General features: G+C 53.2%; 1 protein-coding gene and 1 non-coding gene across 7 annotated transcripts; both read left to right on the forward strand.

The window, feature by feature from the left end:
- The first annotated feature begins 455 nt into the window (after positions 1-455).
- Positions 456-22,382, forward strand: CHST10 (carbohydrate sulfotransferase 10). Of its 6 annotated transcripts, none has more exons than XM_032469775.1 (8): positions 737-807; positions 2,991-3,058; positions 10,049-10,157; positions 10,790-10,921; positions 14,690-14,781; positions 16,832-17,066; positions 19,092-19,197; positions 20,540-22,382. In XM_032469775.1, the coding sequence occupies exons 3-8, from the start codon at positions 10,115-10,117 to the stop codon at positions 21,075-21,077; spliced, it is 1,146 nt and encodes a 381-aa protein (XP_032325666.1). In that variant the 5' UTR covers positions 737-807; positions 2,991-3,058; positions 10,049-10,114; the 3' UTR covers positions 21,078-22,382. The 6 variants fall into 6 exon arrangements, with proteins under 6 accessions (XP_032325665.1, XP_032325666.1, XP_032325668.1 ...); XM_032469776.1 differs by lacking the exon at positions 737-807 and adding an exon at positions 913-2,039 and having other exon boundaries at positions 10,009-10,157; XM_014565159.2 differs by lacking the exon at positions 737-807 and adding an exon at positions 913-2,039.
- Positions 13,454-13,525, forward strand: TRNAG-ACC. The gene has a single exon. It is a non-coding gene; the product is annotated as a tRNA-Gly (tRNA).
- Positions 22,383-22,856: the final 474 nt, after the last annotated feature.

Genomic DNA, 22,856 nt, shown 5'->3' on the forward strand with positions numbered 1-22,856 from the left:
CATCCCCCAGTCTGTCAGCCAAGGAGTGGGGAGGGGGAGCGGTTTCTGTAAAAGGCCCTGGCGAAGGAAAGCCCTCTTTCACAAGGTAGGCTAATTTAAGAAATGCTGGGAGGTACCCTACGCTCAAGCAATTTGGCCTTTTTCCAAGTTTGCATTTTTTAAAAAATGTTATCAAGCGTGGGATTTCCCCCTCATTGTCACACACTCACCCTGTTTTCTGGGTGGAGACCTGGCGGGACTAGGTTTGGCCGCACGTCTCTCTGTCATTTCCTGGGACATAATCTCGGTTGGGATTTTTTCGGGGTGGGGCGAGGCGCAAGGACTAGGTGGGGATACGCAGCCAGAGGTCCCTTGGCCGCGTCTCCCTGCGCCTCCCCTTGGTCCCGGCGGCGCGGGTGCGGGGCGGGGAAAGGAGGGGGCGGCGAAAGGAGGGGGCGGCGGGGGCGCGCGCGGCGGGGGCGCGCACAGCTGGGCAGGCGGCGCGCACGGGCGGGCGGCGGGGGCCCCGTGGGGCGGCGGCGGAGGCCTCTCCCCCACGAGAGAGCCTCGCGCTCCCGCCTTCCTTCTTCCGCCGCCGCCGCCGCCGCCGCCACATCCCCGGCCGGGAGCGCGGGCCGCGGCGCGGAGGCCGCCGGTGGCGGCGCCGAGGGCTCCGGGCGGGCGGGCGGGCAGGCGGGCAGGCCTCCCGCTCTCCCCGGACTCCGAGACCCCGCGCGCCTCGCCCCCAGGCCCGCGAGGCCCGCGCCGAGCTTCGTCCCCGGGCGCAGAAGGGCCCGAGGACCCCAGCGAGCTTCGGCTCCACGCAGGGTGAGCTCGGGGATGGGCGGGGTGGGGGGGCTTCCCAGACTCCCGGACCCCGACCCCGACCCCACCCCGGGTGGACGGGGAAACGGGGGGAACCGGCTTGTCTTTGCCAGCAACACCCCGGTGCTCTTTGGCGACTGGGGGACCTCCCTAATTCGGGGGGTTCAAGGGTAGAGCCTTCATCATGTTAATTATGCAACGAAGCGGTGTCCTTGCTGGGGATGCTGTGATCCGTAGTTGATTCCCTTCATCTTTGGCTGAGTGTTTGCATTAGTAATTGGGGGCGGAAAGAAGAAGAAAATGTTCCACTCTGGTGCACGGAGCGTGCAGAGAGAGAGAGAGAGAGAGACGGCAGGGACGAAATACCAAGTGCAGCCTTTCCTAAGGGCACAATTAAGCCCGTCTTTGGCGGGTGGGAGGGGAAGGGATGGTTGGAAATGCGAGTTTCCTGCCAGGTAGACTCCAGGGTGCCCTCAGCTCTGATTTTGACAAGAGAGGCCTGTCAGAAATTGGAGGTTGAAGCATAAATTTCTGCACTTCTGGCTGGGAAGACGAAGCAGGTCTTCCAAAAGCTGCGTTGTTTTTTCCCGAGTCCACTCGAAGCAGGAAAGGGCCCGGCACCGAGCAGAAAGCTGCGCAGCCAGGTTCTGGTTAGCTGAGCAGGAGAACTGTCATAAGGGCTTTTTTGTCTGAAACACCCAAAGTCTAGGGCTTTGGGCCATGAAGAGCTGGCTGTTGGTCATTTTTAACAGCCAGAGTGAGAAATGTCTCAGACATTCTTAAAAACCAGGCAGCCCTGTTTAGCTCTGGCCTTATTCACTCTTTTCATTGACTGGGCTGAAAAGAGGAGACACAAAGAAAAACAGTTTTCTCCCTTTCCCCCAATTATAACTAGGGCTTAGTCAATCTTGGGTCAAAACGGAAATTTCAAGATGGAAAGAAAGGTCTTTCCATCCTTGCTCTTGATCTTAAGAATAGAATCTCGAAGAAATACTTGAGAGAAAAATTCTTTCCTTCCCTGGAATGAAAACTGGAGTTCTTGCAAAACTGGACAAGGAGAGGGAAGAATTAGTTAATATCTGGAGCAGTTTGCAGTTATAGTCAGATCATTTTTCAAATGCTTGAGCTTATGCAGTAGACTAGAGACGGGGGGGAGAGAGGTGAGTGCAGGACCTTAGAAATCACAGAAGCCAAGAGAGCGTTTTCTCCTGATACAAGTCTGGAGGAGCCTGCATGTGAGTACATAAAGCTTCATCTTTTCATCTTCGTGACATGAAATGGCTTTTAATTTTAATATTGAATTCATAAGAGTAAAGGGAAACATAACTAGACTGTGCGCTCTGCCTCCCAGGCAGTTTGGACTGTATTGTGTTTTAAATGAACTGAATGTTTAGTTTACCTGCTATCTCTGTTAAATCTGTAATCTCTCTAATTCCATGAGTTTGGTTTGTTTCCAATTACTCATTCATGGTAATGTGGGTAAAATTTTGTCGGGGAGTTATGGCTTGAAGAAATACAAAACCCAGCGAACATCTTGCGTTGAAAGATTTGATCATCTCCTACAGGAATCCTTTACCCAAATCAAACATATAAAACAGGTATAATAGGATTTGATTATTTTGTCTAGAAAAAAGAAGTCATTTTTCATACTAAGTTGCAGGAAAGAATCTTTTAAACAGTTAGCTCTTTTGGTACATTTAGAATATTTATTCATTTACCAAGCCATCTAAAGATGACCCCCTGTATAAGAGACCTGTTGTGCAAAACATACTTGAATAATCAAAGTGGTTAACTGTTTCCTGAGTATAAAGCAAGTTGTAGTCAGTAAATAGATCTTATAACCTTTAATGGTGTTTATTTTTTTTTTAAATTGAAGTAAAGTTGATTTACAGTGTTTTGTTTCTGGTGTACAGCATAGTGATTCAGCTATACATGTATGTATATTCTTTTTTGGGTTCTTTTTCATTGTAGGTTATTAGAGCTTACATAGGAAGGTAGTTCCCTGTGTTATACAGTAGGACCTTGTCGTTTACCTATTTTATATATAGTAGTGTGTATCTGTTAATCCCAAACTCCTAATTTATTCCTCCCCCTTCTTCCCCTTCGGTAACCAGAAAACCATGTTTTCTGTGTCTGTGGGTCTCTTTACTTACTTGTTGTTGTTGTTTTTCAATTGTCCCAAACAGTGACAGGAGGAGCCAAGAACCTCAGACGAAGCAGATACCGCAAGGAAATGTGGATCAGGCCTCAGAAGGTACGGGGAGGAGATGGTGAGCGTTATCTGAGATCTGTGTCCCCAGTGTTCTCACTGCCTCCTGTCTTGTTCCCATGGAGATTTTAGGAAGCTTATTCATATTCTTGGAAATGTTTTCTTAGCCATAATAACAGTAGGAGCTCCCCTTCAGGCAGGGGATTAGGTGACTTCAGTACCTGCCAGGAGCAGTACCTGACCTGCCAGGACCCCTGCAGGGGTGTTTGCCCTTGGTTATTATCACTTGTGAGCCTCTGTCTTCACCTCGCTGTCCCTCTCCAGCTGCCCACGGTGAGGAGTGCGTTTTCATGCTGGTAACTGAGGAGCCCTTGTTCTCAGTACGTTGTAATGACAATGGCCAAGGAGACAAAGGGAATTTCTGAACTTGGATGGGGAGAAACCCTTCCTTTGAATTTAAAATTCACAGTGATTGTTGTAGAACTTTATATATATCATAAATTCATGCCCAGTATTTTATTTTCTTGCATTGTGGTTTAATGCCTTTGTTGATTAGGTAACACAGTGTAGTTCAGAATGGGAAGGTGTGAAAGCGCTGGTTGTAGAGGGTCCCTGGTGCTCCAGCCCTCTGCAGGCCAGTTTCCCTTTTCCATGTTAGTCCTCCCAGGGTTCCCAGGTCCTGGTGCATGGCCATATTTTTTTTCCTGAAGCTTCCTTTAGTATCTGGGTATGCTTTGAGTAAATGTGTTACAACACTGGTTACATGTGTGATGGGGGTGAGGACCCAGGAGTTTCAATGTCAGTCAAGGGCCTTTGTCAGGGCCCTTCATCCAGGCCACCCCCTTGCCCTCCTGCTCACTCCGCACCGGGGGCACCGGCCTCCTTGCTGCTTCTGGGATTCCGGGCCCCGGACCCAGCTCTTTGCTGGGTGGCTGAGTTCTATCCATTGAGCTTGTTCTCAGCATTGTCTCCTCCGAGAGGTCCCCCTTCCTCCCTCACCCTTCTTCATTATTATCCGTGTCAGTTAACATCGTGTGTTTGTTTATGGCCTGTCTGCCTCTATCAAAATCAAGCACCATGGTGGGAGGGGGGTGTTGCTATGTCCCCAGGTCCGGGAGCAGCTCCTGGCTCAGAGTAAGCCCTTAGTAAACACTGCTGAATGTGTGCATGACATTTGGGAAGAAGCTGGGTTTTGGTCTTTGGTTTTTTTAATCTCATCTCACGTCTCTGTCTAGTTTCTTGTCCCTCTGTCTCCTTCACATTCAAGTTGTTGGATGGACATTAGTCCTGGCTACCATCACTGACATCTGCAGGACCCCTGTCTTGTTTTATTCACTTGCAGAGTCCTTTCGAATGCCCTGTCTTCAATCTCATTCCTCTTCCTGCCCCCGCAAGAAATCCCTGGAAAAGTCATCCTTTCCTTTCTCTGTGCTTTTGTAGAATGTGTATTTTTGGTTTCTGTGCCTGTGTTTTTAATTTACATGAATGGCACTGTCATATATCTTATTCTCTTTTTATTGTATTCCCTTTGCACCACGGTTTTGAGATTTATCTGTGTTGTGTGCACCCTAGACCATGTCTAGACCAATTGCTTTTTAAAATTTGTTTAACTCTGTCTTAAACAGGGTTAAATGGGCTTATTTACCACAGGATGAGTGGATGTGCACAGTAAAAGTAGGACTAGAACTGGGCAGGTGGGAGTCAAACTTCAGCACAAATTCAGAAGGACAATGCTTTTGGATGACAACTCAAACACGGGGGGGAAGAGCCACCGGCAGCCGAGCCAAATGGATGAGTTCAAAAAGCATCTTTTTGAAAATGCAAGTGACGGAGAATTTGCACCCAGAGGTGGTAACAGCACGAAAGTCATTGTTGGTCGTTACCAACGTGTAAAATACATGCTATCCTCCATTTAGTTTAGAGACAGGGTAACAGGTTAGGATTTCTTGTGTGTTTAATGATCTCCCTGCTTCCCTGCCCCTGCCCCTACATCTTAAGTTCTTCAACTGTGCTGCCTTATGGGTTTTCAAAGCGCCGGCCTCCTGGCTTGGTTTCAGGGCTGGACATCTTGACACGTGCAGATCCCACCTACTGACTGGAAGTGGGAAGGCTCTGCACACTCCTGTGCTCCCTGCCAGCACCTGGTACACTTTTGGGTTCGCCCCCATTAGCTGCAAGAGGCACTTGGGGAGTTGTCTTGGCTCCTTGGACAAAGGAGAGCTAATTACGGAAAATGTCAGGCTTTTAAAAGGCCATTTGTCACCTGGCTGGAGGGAGAGCAGTGGCCCTCACAGAGCCAGGAAGGGAGGACTGTTGGTGTCAGGCCTCAGACTCTGCAGACAGAAACTGAGCCAGGGCGTTGCCCTTGGACCCAAGGCAAACCCATGGAGAATTTGTGTATTCAAGGAAACAGTGCAGACGGTGGGCAGGCCGGGAGGAGCTGGGGCTCTGCGAATTTAGAATGACTTTCTTTTTGTTTAAAGAAAAGATGGGGCAAATTATCCTGATTTTCCAAGGTCAGCCCAAATCCTGATTTTACAGGATCTAGTTACCTTTGGATGGGAGGGGCTGGAAAAGAGAGTAAGTGGGACCAGTGACGGAGGTCTTTATTCCAGTTTAACCTCTTTAAGCTATGTATTCAGAGCACAGGAAACTCAGGTCACCCGTAGACTAGTTGACAGATAAGCCTTGCTGCCTGTTTTCCTTCTTACCCTGGTGGGCGAACCGCTGTCGTGTTAAAGTGCTTAGAACCTGCATTTTCACCAGACCCCCGGGGCATCGTGTGGCCAGTGAGGAGGGCTGGGGGCCGGACAGCAGCTCTCACCCTGGCCACTCTTGGAATCCTGAGCCGAGGTGTTCAAACATGCCCAGACCCATCCTCACAGGTTCACCCAGACCCTTCTCCACGGGTCGTGTTGTGTTGACTCAGGTGTCCTTGGGCCCAGGGCGTTGCTGTAGTCGTTGAAAGCTCCCTGGGTGGTTCCCGGACGCAGCCAGGGTGGGGAGCTCTGCCCTTGACATACGGTCAGACACCACAGGCAGATGCGTGTGATTGCAGAGCACAGGCCTTGGCCACCTGGACACCCCGCTCTTCAGGATCCGTAGAAGCCCAACCTGTCAGATGCTGTGGCTCTTCCTGGTTCATTCGCAGGTTTTCAGAGGCTTCGAGGGCGATGTGATGTTGAGCATTTAGTCCTTCTGCTTGTGCCCGATCAGAATAGTGCCTGTTCCCTGTGGAGATGACCTTGAGACCAGGACGTGGCCAAGTGGACGGGACGGGGGTGCTGGACATCTCTGACTTTGCTGCCAGAGTAGTAGTTTCATGGCTTTGATCAGCTCACCGCACCCCCACCCCCACCCCTCTTCTCATGGAAAACTCTCTTCAGTGGCTTCCTGGTTGTGTGGTGATGGCTCTCTGGAGCCCAGCCTTGTGTGACCATCTCTGCTGGGGCGGGGGGCCTCATGGCCTTCTGTCGGTGACTCGGGGGTCCAGGCTTGCTCCTGCCTGCGCCTGGGCCTCTGGCCATGCTCTTCTGCTGCCTGGGTGCCCGGAGCTCCACCCCTTCACCCCCAGAGGTGACTGTGCTGTCCTGGCCCTAGTCCTGTCCTCTCGCCATGTCCGCTGCCTCGTCCACATCTTGGATAGAGTCCTTGATGCGGGTGGATCTCTTGTTAGCCTGCCATCTCCACCAGCACACGACACGCGCGCGTGTGTGTGTGTGTGTGCGCGCGCGCATGGTGTTGTAAGTGTGAGATACTGGCCCTGAGGGGCGGGGTAGTTTGGAGAGGGCCCAGTCTCACTGGTTCTGGTTAACATGTGACTTGGAGAACAAGTCCTGGTTTGGTTGCATTTTTAACCAGCTTTTACCTCGATGGCTTTTTCACTTGAGTCTGTGTGGAATTTGTGAATTTTCTTATTATAGACCATAAGAAAAAAAGTTAAGTGCTTAACAACGGGGCACCTCTCACCAGGGTGGGCCCCACCCCCAAAAAGCAGAGGAAGTGGTGCGGTTTCCCCGCGGCCCCTCCCCAGTCTGTCCGGCCTTCACCGGGGCAGGGACACCCACCTCCCCAGACCCTCTCAGGAGCCGTGCTTGATGTGGGGGAAGCGTCACCCGATGGAGGGGGCCCGCGGGGGGGGGGGGGGGGCAGGCAGGCGCCAGCCCGTCTGTAGCACTGACTCCCTTTAAAAGCTCAGATGCTCAGAGCCGTGTGTCTGTAACATGTGTTTGTCATGTTATTCTCTCTGCTTGATATTTTAAATACAATACTAAATCCTTTTTAAAAACTAAAAACTGGAGAAATATTTTGAGATTCAAGGGGGCCTCTAAAGAGTTTGGATCCTGGGGGAGGGGGCCGGGCGAGGCGTTCTCTCGGGTACCTCGCAGCTCTCCTGGGTCTTCCTGATACGCTTCTCGGTTGACACGGTCATTCAGCAAATGACGAAGGTGGCCTTGCTGGTCTAGCCTGGGGCGCACCAGCACCACCAGAGCCCACATGCGTCCAGGGGAACCGGGAGATTTGGGCTGTGATGGGTGCAGGGCGGGAGGTGAGGCTAGGTGAGGTGTTGGAGGGCGACTCGGGGTGGCCAGCAGGGTGAGGTCAGAGAACCTGCCTGTGACGTGCATAGGGAGGGGTGCAGGCCCTGCCTGCCTGGCGTTTATGGGGGCCCAGTGGCTGGGAGAGCGCCCCACCTGAGTACTGGCCTTCCACTGTGACCACCCTCAGGCTCTGTAACCTGCGCGGTGACTGCAGCAGGGCACTGGGCCGTTGGCAGGGCCCATTCTGGTCTGGGTGGCCATCCTCCTGACACCGGCGAGGGCCTCTGGCCATATCTTCTTCTTCCCAAGAGGTTTTGACAGGGGCTAGGGTTTATCCAAATCTGCAGCCCAGCCAGCCCCCACGTGTCCTGGGCGCCCTCCCTGCCCGGTCCAGGCAGGCCGTGGAGAGGGTGAGCTGAAGGTGGGGGCCTTGCAGACCTCCCTTCTCCCAATCCAACGCAGTGGCCGGGCTTGGACGGGGAACGGGCTCTCTGGATATTTTAGTTCAGTAGGAGTTTAGCAGAAGTCTCTTTAGAAGCAGAACTTCCTGAAATAAAGTTGCCATCTGGAAGGAGTTGTTGGATCCTATATTGTAAGTTGTGGAAGACGTGCTTTGGCACCTTCTGTCTCTACTGGGGCCTCCCAGCGCGCCGGTGGCTCGTCTGTCCTCACAGACGAGACCACTGGGGCCCAGAGAGCTGTCCAATGACTTCAGGATTAGGAAGGCAGGCGTGGCTTGGAGACTCACTTTTCAACTGACTGGGAGGTAGAAGGCCTGCCTCTCGGCCACCGGGCCCCCCCAGAGGGCAGATGCTGGGAGCCTCATTTTCACGTGAGGCCATTTATTCAGTATCTTCCTACTTTTATCTGGAGGTGAGCTAGCTCGTGTGTGGACTCAAATGATCCCTTCAGAAGACTGGTTCCCATTGGCAAAGTAGATCCTTAAACCCTAAAACCTCCCGCGTGATGTTGAGGAGATGCGGGTGTGAGCAGATCCAGGACCTGAGGGTGGTGGGGCGGGGGGCTCCCCTCGTCTGTGCTCGCATGTCCACAGCAGTTCCCGTGGCAAAGTGAGACTTGCGAGCCTCGGGCCACTCAGCACCCGGGCCCCTTCCTCAGCCTCAGTCTGCCTGAGAGTTAGTGCAAGACACAGGTGCCTCTGTGCAGCCCCCTCGGTACTTGTCTCCTCTCTCTTTACTCGCCCCCCAGCCCACACTGGCCCCTCTGCCCCTCTGTTAGAAAAGGCCTAACGCCGGGCTTCCTCAGTGGGGCACCACTGTGACTGGTGGAGAGGGGCCCCGCCGAGTGTCACTGTCTCGGAGGGACCAGTTCAGCGGACTCAGCACCGAGGGGCCCTGTGCCCTGTGGTCACCGTTTGTGCCTTGCTTATCTCTAGAAGGGAGAGCTCAGTAGCTCAGGTCGCCTGGATGAGAGTCTAGCCTTTCCTCTCTTCCTGGGGCAGACCACACTGTCGCGCTAATTTCTGGGTGTGTGTAAATAAAATAGAAAAATCACAAAGGGTGCTGAGGCACTGGCCAATTTATGTTTATGGAGGGTCTGCTGCAGGCCAAGTGGGTCCTTTTGGTGCATCCTCTCATTTAAGCCTCGTGACCATCCTGGAGGAGGAGGGCCTTGTCTCAGAGATGGGAAGCCAGAGCTCAGAGAAGGGAAGTGACAGAGCTAGTGAGTGGTGACACGGTCCAGGGCTCTGCTCTGTGCCGCACTGCCCCAAGGAGGAGTGGCAGAGGAGGAGAGGAGACTCAGGGACAGGCCTGCTGTTTCAGGCACTTAGAGAGGAGGCGGCTGTCCCCTTGTTGGGTAGTGTTGCCAGATAAAATGCAGGACACCCAGTTAAATCCGAAATTCAGAGAAACAACAAAACACTTTTTAAAATATAAATGTGTCCATACAATATTTGGGACATATTTGCACTAAATACTATGAAGTCATTAATTGTTTATCTGAAACTCAACCTTGACAGGGCATCCTGGGGTTTTATTTGTCTAATCTGGCAGGGACCCCAGGAAGAACACTGGGGTTCTTCCTGCTGTGTGGGGACCTGCCAAGGAAAGTCCAGGTGCTGGTTGCCCGACGGGTGAGCTCCCCATAGCAGGGTGTATTTAAGTGGAGGCCAGAAAACCCCTTGCTGGAGGGAATTCGGGTTGCAGTGAGATCCCAGCAAACAAACACTGTTGAGACAGGAGGAGTGTTGACTCCCTGGGCCCCCACTGAGCTCCGTCCCCCCAGCGTGCACTCTCTGAAGTCACCTGCCATCTGCACCTGTGGAACAGACCAGCTCTCTCCCTGCTGCCTGGGGGTGGTGGACGCCCCACCCACCCACCCACTGGTGGAAACCAGCCCAGCCCAGCATGGTCTTTTCAAATGGTGTGGTTTGGCTTCAAGAAGCCACTGTGTTGAAGGTGACATGAAATACTTTCTGTCTCTCTTGCCTAGAATTGAGTGCAACTTCTTGATTCTTCTGTGTCCCCTGCAGCAGAGTGCGACTTCTGTGACCCCCTGAGGACCCAGGTGCCCTTCGTCCCCCCTGGGCTGTGAGAGCATGAGAAACGCCCACCCCCAGGGTTCCGCGCAGGCCCCGGCAGGCAAGTGCACTTAGACGGAAGCTCGGCGGGGGCGGGTGTGTGTGTGTGTGTGTGTGTGTGTGGTTCTACCATTTCAGAGTCTCTGCATCTCTGTAGGTGTGGCTACATCTTGTCAGCAAGTCAGAATTTTAAACACAGCCTGCTTGTAATGGCCTCCGGATGGCCTCTGCCCTCTGAGAATTACCTGCAGCCAAGGCCCAGCCCGCACCCAGCCCCTTCGTGCCCTGGTTTCCAGGCCCTGGCAGGTGCTGAGTACTGGGGACACGCTAGCCTGAGTCAGAAAGGAGTCAACAGGCCAGCCTGCAAAAGCAAAATCTTATCACGTGACCCAAAACCAAATAGAGATGGGTCTCTCCCCCGCTGTGCCAAGGCTGCCCGAAGTCCCTGCTTCCTGCTCCTTTCCATTAAGGTGTTTTAAATCGGATTTAATTATCAAACTGGCAGCTTGTTGCTAATTTAAAATGTAACATTAAGTGAAGTACTAAGTCAAAACACTCATTGTATTGATAGCAAATTAAACAGTGTTTGTATCGATGCTATTAACTGAAATTCCCTGTTTTGTTTTTTTAAATTACCTTTTGTTTCATTGATTTATTTGTAAGCAGCTGGGCCGTTTTGCTTGTGTTTTCCAGGAAGAATCGCTGAATGGCTGATACTTGACAACATGCACCACCAGTGGCTTCTGTTGGCCGCATGCTTTTGGGTGATTTTCATGTTCATGGTGGCCAGCAAGTTCATCACACTGACCTTTAAAGACCCCGACGGTAGGTTTGCCTCCTCCTGGAGTGGATTTTGGTGAATTCAGACCTCGCTGCGCTGTGGTTCCTGGTCCATCTCAGATGAACTCTGGCACAGGATCAAAGGACTCTGATGCCAGGAGGGACCCGCAGGTCGGGATGTCCAAATACTTGGTGTTGCAGAGGTTTGAGAGGGAAGGTGGACAGGGTGGAGGGGTCCCCCATCACCTTCCCTGGGGGCCCCAGAACAGGCTTTCCTTGGGGGCTTCTTTGGTGTCCTCCTCGCAGGCTCTGGGTTTGGGGACCAGCCCTGCTTTGTGTTGTTGTGAGATGTGTGTGCACCAGTGCTGCCTGCTGGCCGCCACGTGTGTTTGAAGGTCACCTTCAGCGCCCAGGAAGGAAGGTGGTCTAAATGTCCTCAAGGATGCCTTAACTCCCCATGACCTGACGTAGGCATTCAGATGAGGACGTAGAAACAGCACCCAGCCCAGCCTTGGAAGAGCTGTGCCTGCTTCATGCACTTATACTTCGCTTCCTGGGGCCTTAGTGTTTTGTTTATGAAATGGATGTGCTCCCTGCTCTGACGGCTCCGAGCCTGCATGAGGCCCTGTGAGTAACCTGTGAGGGGCCCTGGGGCGACCCCTTCAGTGGCAGAGTGAGGAGGGTGCCAGGAGAGTGTTGAAAGGACTGGAGAGCAGCCCTGGATGGCCCGGGGATGCCTGCCTGGTAGAGAGGGAGCACCCAGCATCTTTATTCTGCAGAGGCTTTGCGTCTCCACCTGCAGTGGGGCCCGTGGGGCAGGGGAGTGAGAAGGCTCACACCAGGGTTTCCGGACCTACTCCTGGGTGCTGCACACCTGCACCATCTGTGTGCCCTGCTCGCTCTGCAGAGCCCCAGGTGGATCCCCGGCTGCACCAAGGCTGCCCAGTAACCGCCCCCACCCCCCCATCCTCTCTGTGGAGGAGCAATGCGGTTGGAGAGCAAGTCTGCAGGCAGAAGAGGGAGGTGCTGAGATTGGGCCCCAGGGAGGTTCTCAGCTCCCGGTTTCCACTCAGTAACAGTTAATAGGCCCTTACTGCTCAGGGCCCCGACATCTCGTCTTTCCAGAGCCCTCGGGAGAACCTGAGAGGTTCACAGCCTCGGGAAGGTGGAATTACACCTGCAGGCATCTGGGTGGCCAGGAGCATCACAGAGCATCAGGGATAATCGCGGTCACACTGGGGACCAGGGCCTCTGTCAGGACAGCACAGGCCCAGCTTGGAAGGCTGCTAGAATTTGAGATGATGTTCTCAGCCTGGCTGTTTGGTCCTCCAGCTGCTTCAGCACCGTGAATGTCACCAACAGAGGAGCTCCTTGTTAAGAGTTAGAGCAGTGGATCTCATTCCCAAGGCACTTAAAATCAAGTGGGAACTTTGTAAACCTCCTGTTGCTGGGTCCCAGCCAGAGACCAGGTGACGGGACTTCTAGGAGGGGGACCCAGGTGAGGAGCACAGATGAGATCGTGGTTGAGAAATTGCCAGAGAAACAGCTGCTGAGAACGTGAGGTGGTGTCACTGAGAGGCCACACGTTTTATTCGTGGTTCCCTTAACTGTCACCTTCTGGGAGGGGATTCAAAAGCCAGGTCATGAGGTTAAATTGTTTGTGGTTTATTTTATTTAAAAGCTAGGGGCACATGTAATACACTTTACATTCCACTAAAACAAGTAAATACGATGCATGCCTCTGAGTCATAATATGTGGCAGGACAGCCTCTAAAGAGCACCTCACTTCTTGGTGGCATCTGATGAACGAAGTGTCATTCTGCTTGGATGTGGTAAATTTTATGCTGGATGTTTTCAGAAAAGTGTAGACGCTTTGGGGGCGGGGGGGTGGGTGGGCTGCAGCAGAGGGTGCAGAGTGTTGGTAGTAAGGACCCAAGACGACTAGGTTTTGATTTCTTTAACAAAGTGAAATATGCCTTTGTCTCTGCTTTGTTATGCTGATTTTATGCTTTTATTCAATGACTACTTTTTCTTTCTAATTGTGTATTTAAGCTTTGCAAAATTTTGAAAGTAAATGTTTCTTTGATTGTAGAGATCTGAAAATTATCTTCAAATTCTACCCAGAGCTTTGCCCCAAATCTGTTTGTTACAAATTATGACTCTGGTCTAGCATTTTGTGAGGGTCCTCCAGTCTGATCTCACTTCCTGTGAAGTTTGAAAATAATGTGCAGTTGCTGACTTGACGGCTGACTTGGCTTTTCTTCCAATTAAGCCTTTAATTTTGAGATCGTTGTACATGGAGATCACTGCAGCTGTAAGAAAGAACAAAGAGATTTCTCTGTACCCTTTACTCTTTTACCCCAGTGTAACGTGTTGCAAAACTACAGTGCGAAGTCACAAGTGGGGTGCTGACAAGGACACGGTCAGGATGCAGGGCCTCTCCATCACCAGGGCCCCTGGGGTTGCCCACCTCCCTCTCCCCATCTCCCACCCTGCTCTCTCCCCCTCTTGACAACCACTAATCTGTTCTCCTCTCCATAATTTTGTCATGTCAAAAATGTTATATACAGAAGGGGGGAGGGTGTAGCTCAGTGGCAGAGTGTGTGCTTACCATGCGCAAGGTCCTGGGTTCAATCCCCAGGACCTCCATTACATACATACATACATGCATACGTACATAAACACACAAACCTAACCCCCCCCCACCGAAAAAAAAGAATGTTATATACAGTATGTGACCTTTGGGGAATTGGCTTTTTTTTTTCTTTAATTCAGTAATTCCCTGGAGAGTCATCCAATTTATTGTGGGTATCATTGTTGCTTTTTAGTGCTGAGTAGTATTCCATTGTATGGTGTACCTCTGACTGGTTAACCATTCATCTGTTGAAGGACAGCTCAGTTGTGTCAGTTTGGGGCTGTTAGAAATAAAGCTGCTGTGAGCGTTCGTGTGTAGGTTTCTGTGACATAAATTTTCATTTCTCTGGGATAAATGCCCAGGAATGCATACCCTGGGTCATATGGCAGTTGAATGTTTAGTGTTTAAAGAAACTGCTGCTTCTGGAGTTTTCTGGAGTTGCTGTACCGGTTTACATCCCCACCAGCAAGGTATGAGTGACTAGTTTCTCTGCATCCTCACTAGCATTTGGAGTTTGCACTGTTTTTAGTTTTTGCCATGTTGACAGGTGGGTAGTGCTGTCTCACTGTGGTTTTAATTTGCATCGGCCTGATGGCCGACGAGGCAGGGCACCCTTTCATGTGTTTACTTGCCATCCATAGACCTTCTTTGGTGGAATGTCTGTTCCTGCTTCACCCATTTTCTGCTCGGATTGTTTGCATTTTTTACTGTTGAGATTTGAGAGCTCTTTACATATTCTAGATACCCGCCCTTGGTCAGCCCCACGGCTTACAGACACTTCCTCCCAGTCTCAGTCTGTAACTCATCTCCCACCCTCTGCATGGGGTCTTGTGCAGAGAAAAGTTTTCAGTTTTGATGGGATTCAGTTTATTGATTTTTCCAAAGATTTTCTCCTATTTTTTTCCCCCAAGTTTCATGTTTTACACGTAAGAGCTGGTCCACTTGGAGCTTGTTCTTGGAAGGAGTGTGGGGTTGAGGGAGCGGCTCCCTTTCTGTCTTTGGGCGGTGCCCCACCGGCTGCTCGGGCGCCGCTTGCTGGAAGGACTGTCCGTGCTTCGCACGTGGGCAGCCATCTCCCGGGTGCGTTTGTGTGGGTCCCTTCCTGGGCCTCTGTGCTGTGGCACTGCTCCGTGCGTCTGCTGCTGCTGAGAAGACGTTTCAGCCTCTCTGTCTCCCAGCCTACAGCGCCAGGCAGGAGTTCCTGTTCCTGACAGCCATGCCCGACGCCGGGAGGTCCCTGGGAGAGAAGCGCTTTCCAGAGGAGCTGAAGGTGCGTACAGCCAGGCAGCGGCGCTGACCTCTGACCCGTGCACAGGGGAGCAGGGCTGCCCCTTCCCGTGTGTGCCTGCCCACCCCCACCCCCGGGCCCAGCGGGTCCCCATCCCGGGGGAGTGGCTGCCCTCTCTCCGGGCCCTTGTCACCTGGTTACTGTCATCCTCTGCTTGGTGGTTGTCACTTCTGCCCGCTTCTGCTCACTTTTTAGTGTCTCACGGGAGGGGCAGGGTCCCATCTGTTTTCTGAGCCTCACGGTGCCTCGTGCACCGTGGGTGCGCCATCAGATGTCAGGCTGGTCGAGCCGAGAATGAGCCTCGTGGGGAAGGGACTGGGGGTGCTGGGCAGGGTGGGGAGAAAACCGGGGATGGAGAAGATCTCCAACCCTGGATCCTGGGTATCCTGGGATTTGAGAGTTAGAAGGGCAGCTCATCCAACCTTCAGGAGGTGAGGATGAGAAATCTGAGTTTAGGGGAAAAGGCTGATGGTCCAAAGTCACGGGGGCATTAGCAGCAGAGCCCGCTGCTGATCGTCACCCAGAGCTCAGCTCCCTTGACACTCTGCTTCCAAGGCTGTCCCCTCAGGCTCCCTTAGCACATAAATTCCTCACCATCCCCCAGCCAGGATGAAGGGCACACTCCTGAGAGCCCCACCCCTTGCTGACCCCTGTGCTGGACCTGGAAGGTTTAGGTTGCAGTCCAGCCCGAGGAGATGAAATGAGTAGAGCGAGTTCTACAGGTGGTTGTCAGACAGAATTAAGCCCAGAGGAGGGACAGTCCTGCCCGTGGTCTGCAGTGAGCGGACAACAGACAGAACCCAGCAGAGGGCAGACTGCTCGGAGTCAAGTGCGGTCAGAGTTCACTTCTCACAGGATGTTGGAAGGACAGACAGAGAGCAGGTCTGCAGGACCTCTGAGACGGTCCTGGATCGTAGCATTCCAGGGCAAGGGACGAGCAGGAACAGACTACAGATATAAGAAACCAAAACCAACCCCCTTCCCCAAACTGTAGAAAACAGGAGGCTGGCTTTAGTAGAAAGAGTTAAGGAAGTTAGTGTGTAGTTACTCATATCAAGAATGACCAAAGGCCGTGTAAGAGTTTTGCAAGAGGAATGCAGTCTTTGAGACAGGAGCGCCCAGGGTGCCACAGCCGTGAGGGAGAGCGTGTCGCCCAGCGGTCACTAGGGGATGCGGGGGGTCTTCCTGAGAGACTGCTGGTCTGCAGGACTTGCTGTGGGGGGAAATACTGCACCTGACGTGCTTCACCGTGCACAGAGTACTTCCCTGGGGGTTAGTCTTACTGGTTCTCACTAGCAGCCCTCGGAGGTGCAGGTGTTTTTTCTCGTCTTGCACGTGGGAGATGTGATGCTCGGGGAGCTGGCCCGTGTGTCAGGACGGGGCATGGTGGCCTGGACTTTCTCCGGGCTCAGTCCTCGTCTCTCCCTGCCCAGCCCCAGTTCTCCTCCAGCTCAGTTGCAAAGTGATGGAGATGGGGAATGGTGATTAGATGTGATTCTCTGAGACCAAGAGTCATTAGATGTTAAACTCTGTATACATTTGCCCAAAAGTTTATAAAGACCATGAGATTACACTAGATTATCTAATATTAGATTATCTTCAGAACAGCCACCATAGGTGTGGACAGCAGGTCCTCAGGTGCAGTCCTCATGCGTCCACTCAGGGAGATGCTCGGGAGAGCGAGGTGGCAGAAAGTGGCCTTCACTGAGTCCCTTAATGAAGAGTATCCCGCTGTTTCCAGGACACCCTGGGCCTTAGCACCCCCAGCACAGTGACAGGCACAGCCCCATCACCTTGGCTTGTCCAAGCCGAGGATGAAGAGACAGAGTGTCAGATGTCTCTGGCTGCACCGTGGTCCAGCACATCCAAGCAGCCTGCACCCTGGGCCCCCGCTGTCCTGCTGTGTCCATGGGGGCAGCTCCCAGGCTCTTACCTCCTCGAGTTAACAATGCCCAGCACAAGGTGAGGGCAGGGTCCTCTCCCGTGTCTGCTGATGAAGCCCTTGTGTCTGTTTTGCCTCCATGACCTGCAGCCGACCGGGAAGATGGCGTCAGGCAGCCGGCTTGTCCAGCCCCTGGTCTACGTGCAGCGCCTGGAGCTCATCAGGAACGTGTGCGGGGAGGAGGCCCTGCGGAACCTCTCACACACCGCGGTCTCCAGGTTTGTCCTGGACCGAATATTCGTCTGCGACAAGCACAAGATCCTCTTCTGCCAGACTCCCAAAGTGGGCAACACCCAGTGGAAGAAAGTCCTCATCGTGTTGAACGGTGCGTGCAGCGCCCGGCGATGCCCGTCCTCGCTGACCCTTGGGGTCCATGTGGAGGGTCTCACCGTGGCCTTGGCAGGGGAGGTGGGGGAAGGCAGCAGAGGGGAGCCCGGGAAGGCTGGTCACTTACAGACAGCTCTCTGGTGTTTTTCCTGTTCGTGTTGTGCATTAGGTTTTAGAGGGGCTTCACCCAGACCCTGCTGTTTTCAAAAGGCCACACCTACGATCAGGACCCGCTGCCTTCCCCATCTCAGACTGCCCACCAGGGGGACCCCTTTTCTTCTTTTCTTCGGTCACTGCATTGATTCTCCCGAGTCATTAGCTCTGTCCTGGGAGGTCGAGGCCCCACACTCACTGAGCCCCCCTGCAGCTGCCCTCCTGGTGGCCCTGCTGAGCTGGGAAGGGCCCACTCTACACCCAGTGCCGGGGAGGGCAGCCCAGCCAGTGTGTCTGGGGCCTCCCGCCCGCAGCCTCTTGGGCAGAGAGAAGTCGGCCCCATCTGACACCCAGCATCCGTATTCAGAGGATTTAATCAACTTGCTTCAGGAAGTCTGATGTTTACTTGGGAACAAATTAGATCACTGAGAAGCACCCTGACACACTGCAGGTTCTGATTACTCACAAATCTTTTCAGACGCCATGTTTGTTTAAACTCCAATTATGCTGAACTGACACAAGGTAATTAGGGCTCTGTGTGTTAAACTCAGCTTCGAAAGGAACATAGTTCCAGTGGACAGCAGTGTGGGTCCCGGGGCAGGAAGCAGACCTCAGAGCCCCGAGGGGCCCCCAGACCCCCAGGCCTGCCGCTGCTGTCAGAGCTGGTGGTCAGAGTTGGCTGTCGGTGGTTGGGGAGCAAAAGAGAAACACTGCCTCGTCTTCTGGTACATTATTAACGTGCGTGAGTAATCTGACCGCATGTTGGATTGTTGACATCAGAGAATGAGGTTACAGATCAAATGTGCCGCAGTCTTACCCACTGGCCACCACAGTATGAAGCATCAGACTTTAAGGAAGAAGAACCTGTTTACAAGGTCAGGGTGAAAGCAGGAGCGGTTTGCCGGGCCCTGTGACTGGCAAAGCACAGTTCTGGGGCTGCCATCAGCCGTCCTGAGACGCACCTGCCGGGGGACAGGTGCCAGAGCTGGCTCTTTGGTCGGCCCCTTGAGAGCAGGCGTGCGCCGGGCTGGTGTTCCATCCGCAGTACTTAGCACGGGGTTCTGGATCGGGGCTTAGATATTCTGGGAGGGCTGTGGCCTCTGCTCAGGCAGCCCAAGAGACCCTTCCCTGCAAGACTTGAAGGCAGCAGAATTAACACAGACGGACATGAAGGGTTGCCGAGGCCTGCTGGCCCCGCAGCACGATGACACCACATTTCCATTTGTCTGAGTAGAGAAAGGAGTGAGACACCTGCCCAGCGCCTAACCCCGGGATGGGCCCCAGGTTCCATTCGGCAGCAGGACATGGTGTTGTGGCTCTTGGTCCCACCCTGCCTTCTCAGACCTTTCCTGTCCTCCTGAGTCCTGCTTCAAATACGTCACGTCACTCCCTCAGCATTAGCCTGGCTTTTCCAGCACCAAGCATCCTTTCCGCTTGCCGGCCTGGGGTGCTGGGAGGTTACCTAGGAACCCTGAGGCCCGGGGATGCTGCGCTGGGAGCGATGGGCAGTGTGCGTGCCACGTCCTGCTCCTCTGGCTTTTCTCCCGTTTCCCAGGAGAAGAAGGATGGCTGTTCTTGGACTTCTGTGGGCAGGCAGTGATCCTCCTGTCACAGCAGACTGAACCCATTTTAGTGCTTGGACGTGTGCCCCTTGCTCCTCCCCTTCCTCCTCCTAACTCATCTGTTTCCTCTAGTTACTTCTGGGTCACCCAAAGCTCTGCTTCACCCTCAACCTACCCGCAGAAGCAGGTGAAGTTCGAAGGCTACAACGTGGCTAGTGGGGATGGCTTGTGGGGAGCACGGGCCTGATTTAGAGACAGGGCAGGGCCCCTATGGCAGCCAACACTCCCTCTCCCTGTTTGCTTCCCAGGAGCCTTCCCCTCCATCGAAGAGATCCCCGAAAACGTGGTTCACGACCACGAGAAGAATGGCCTCCCGCGCCTCTCTTCCTTCAGCGACGCGGAAATTCAGAAGCGGTAGGAGCAGGGGGTTTGGATGGGGCTCCAGGCTCAGTTCTGTCCTCGCGCTGTTCCCCAGATCACTCTGAGGGCTGCTGGTTTGTGTTGGTGAGAGACCGCTGGGCACATACCCAGTGTTCAGCGCATTTAAATTCTCTTTATGAGGGTTTCAGAATGTCTTCTCCACCCCTGACCTTCTTGCCGCCCATGAAAAGGAACATTTCATAATTGTCATGTTACTGTTCTGCTTTGGTTTTGTTAAGCTCTTTGGATTTCTTACTGAATATGCCCTTTATTTCATAAGAAAGGGATTTGGATTGCAGGGAACCCCACTTCGTTTTTCATTTTCTCCAGAGGTGTTATGCCTGCTTCTGTGGCAGCCGCCCTGAGGCGCGATGTGGGGGCTGGACCCCCGCACAGGCAGAGAGAAGGCCTAGCCGGCCACTGCAGGGATGGAGGCGGGCCTCGGAAGAATCCTGCAGCCGACTGAACAGTTCTCTAGGTGGCTCTGAATCGGCCCCATAGAACGAGGTTTCAAAGGAATAGATACATAAGCAGCAAGTAAACATCACCGAGTGATCTTTGACCCCCCTTGCTGCTCAGCGGCTTCTGGTGCTGGGCGTTCCTAACCAGAACCGCCTCGGAACGCAGGTGTCAGAGGCCAGATCAAACCCATCCCCCACCCCACCTCCCAGCACCGGGCTCGGGGCTTTTGTGAGGGTAAGGGGCTGAGCCGTGCGGCTCTGAGAGTGTCCCCGGCCTGGATGAGTACATGGAATTGCAGCAGTGTTGTCATTTTGTCACTGTCACTACAGGGCCTCCACGCAGGTCCTGCCACCACCGAAAGCTCCCCAGACCCCTTCCCCTCAGCTGGATTCTGAAGTCCCACCCCCCTTCTTCCTACCCCCGCCCCCATTTTTCCTTCCTGGCAATTTTGAATTGAGTTTTTGAAGACATACCCTTAAAGTAACTTTCTCTGGCTCAATTAGGGTTCCTGCCCTTTCGGTTTTCTGCTCAAGAACAAAACGTTTAAACATTCCTAAAGTTTTGAGTTATTCAAATTAAACAACACATGGGTTAAACAGGGGTCCTCACAGTGGCCCCTGAGGGCAGTGAGTACTGTGGTCTTAGACAGTTAACGTTTCCGAGGCTCCTGTTCCTCACCTGGAAATGGGCTGATGGCAGGATCTGCCCCCAAGTGTGGATGAAGCGAGAGCCACATGGGATGCACTGGTCCCAGGGCTCCCGGTGGCTGCTGCTGCTCCAGCTGTTACTCTTCTCTCTCCCCACTCACAACCCACCACCACCACCGCCAGTAGCATCAGGTTAACTTACTCTTTATCTTCATTTTCTTCCTTAGCTTGAAAACATACTTCAAATTTTTTATTGTAAGAGATCCCTTTGAAAGACTGATTTCTGCGTTTAAGGACAAGTTTGTTCACAACCCCCGCTTTGAGCCTTGGTACAGGCATGAGATTGCCCCTGGCATCATCAGGAAGTACAGGAGGAACCGGACAGAGACCAGGGGCATCCAGTTTGAAGACTTTGTGCGCTACCTGGGTGATCCGAACCACAGGTGGCTGGACCTGCAGTTCGGGGACCACATCATTCACTGGGTGACGTATGTGGAGCTGTGCGCACCCTGCGAGATCAAGTACAGTGTCATTGGTCACCACGAGACCCTGGAGGATGATGCCCCATACATCCTGAGAGAAGCTGGCATTGACCACCTGGTGTCCTACCCCACCATCCCCCCGGGCATCACCGTGTACAACAGAACCAAGGTGGAGCGCTACTTCCTGGGTGTCAGCAAGCGTGACATCCGGCGCCTGTACGCACGTTTCGAGGGGGACTTCAGGCTCTTTGGGTATCAGAAGCCAGATTTTTTGCTGAACTAACATGTAGGACTGTGAGTTCAAATATCTTAGACCAGAGGCTAACCAAGTGGAGATCTGGGCACAGAAATGACCCTTCCTCCATGACACGCCTTCTGAAGACTCTGTGGCTCCCACGGACCCGTGTGCTCCTCGACTGGTGAAGCTGGACCCTGACCGTTACGATGAGGGCCCTCGCCCCCTATCCGCACCAGTGCCGTCAGGCATTTGCTCTCCCCAGAGGGAAAAGGATCAAACATCTGCAGTCTAACAGACAGGAGGAAAAAATCCCACAAAGCCTAGACTCCTCTCTCTCAGACATACTCGCAGCTCCCTGGAGGCGGGGGCAGGCCTGTGGGCCCCCCCGGGTTGCAGGAATGGCATCCCGCACTCGCAGGAGAGATGGAGAAGCCGGTGGTCTGCAAAAACCATGGGGGCCGGTACAGGATCAAATCTGAGTCACAACATTACACCTCTGGCTTTCATCTTGGCTCCACGGTAATCACAGAGGCAAATCATTCTTTCCACGACTGTTCTGTTCCTGAGAAATGCAGGGATGACCCCAGGGCACTTTTCAGGGGATCTGTCTTTTCAGAATACACACCAATGTGCTGCTAGTCCTGATTTCCAAGCCTCTGCCTGCCACGTGATCATCTCATTCAGCTCGAGAGACATATTTTGGAAAGTGAGGGGGTGTATAGTCTTCCCACCTAAAAAAGGGAACTTCTCCGGGGGTTTTAAGGAGAACGTGGAAGAGGAAGGGCTGGTGGGGAGCTGGAGCTCAGGCTGCGGTGGGCCTGGGTGCCTCCATCCTGATGACTGTCCACCTCTTGTCTTTGATGGTCCCGTGTGGATGGGCAAGGGGTTTCTCCCCCCGCCTCCTCCAGGACCAGGGCTTTCCCAGGGGCCTAAGGCAAGCGCAGGCAACATGCCAGCATCGCCAAATCCGTGCAGTTTACACATTTCAGTTTCCTTTCATCTCAGCCAAATGTGCACCCCTGGACCCATGTCTGATGATGCCATCGTCCTGGACTGTAAGTTCCATAATTAAGTTCACCAGCAATAAAATCCTGGGCAGAGGCAGCCCCAGTGATGCATCTTCTGGGTGCCGAGGAGCAAGCCAGGGCCAACAGTTCAGATGCTGTCTGACAGCGAGGCCCTTTGAGAGACGGGACGGTTTCCCTGTGAAGAGTCCCAAGTGCCCGGCCTGCACCGGGCCCGCGGGCCCAGCTTTCCTCCAGGCAGCCGTCTCCTTCCCTTTCTCAGGTCGGCCTCCTGAGTTTGTAAATGTGAAAGTAAAATAAAATAAAAAATACGTGCCAAACCCGACACGGGCTGCACTTCTGGGGGAGATGCTGTGTGGACGCGATGGTCCCTGAAGCCCATGTGGTGGCTGTTGGTGACCGGATGGCGGAAGGGAAGCAAAGCTCTGGTGTGACCGCCTGTGATGCTGACGAATGTCCACCTGGTGGCCTTTCGTCCTCAGCTGACCTGCACGGGATGTAGCACCAGTTATTTCCCTGTGGAATTTGAGCAAAGTCCTGTTAAACACATTTCACACCGGATGAGTTAATTGATTACCTCTTTCCTATTGGAAGTGTTCACAGTCTGAATGATAGATGTGAATTTAAGGCCTTAAAGTTAGTCCCAATTAAAAATATCCTTTTCTCTCAGAAAAAAAAGGTTGGACACCTGGGTGCCCTCCACCTCAGGACCCTGGAAATTAGATTTGGGGCATTTTCCTAACATTTTGCAAAGCAAGTAGAAAGGGCCAGCAGAAGGTCTGGACGTTTCTCAGCTGGA

Source organism: Camelus ferus, chromosome 28 (assembly GCF_009834535.1).
Source record: "Camelus ferus isolate YT-003-E chromosome 28, BCGSAC_Cfer_1.0, whole genome shotgun sequence".
NCBI lineage: Eukaryota > Metazoa > Chordata > Mammalia > Artiodactyla > Camelidae > Camelus > Camelus ferus.

Coding starts and splice junctions, on each gene's coding strand:
- CHST10 (XM_032469775.1), top strand. CDS start 10,115: ATGAGAAACGCCCACCCCCAGGGTTCCGCGCAGGCCCCGGCAG. Junction 10,158..10,789: donor TTCCGCGCAGGCCCCGGCAG/GCAAGTGCACTT, acceptor TGTGTTTTCCAG/GAAGAATCGCTGAATGGCTG. Junction 17,067..19,091: donor AGTCCTCATCGTGTTGAACG/GTGCGTGCAGCG, acceptor TTTGCTTCCCAG/GAGCCTTCCCCTCCATCGAA.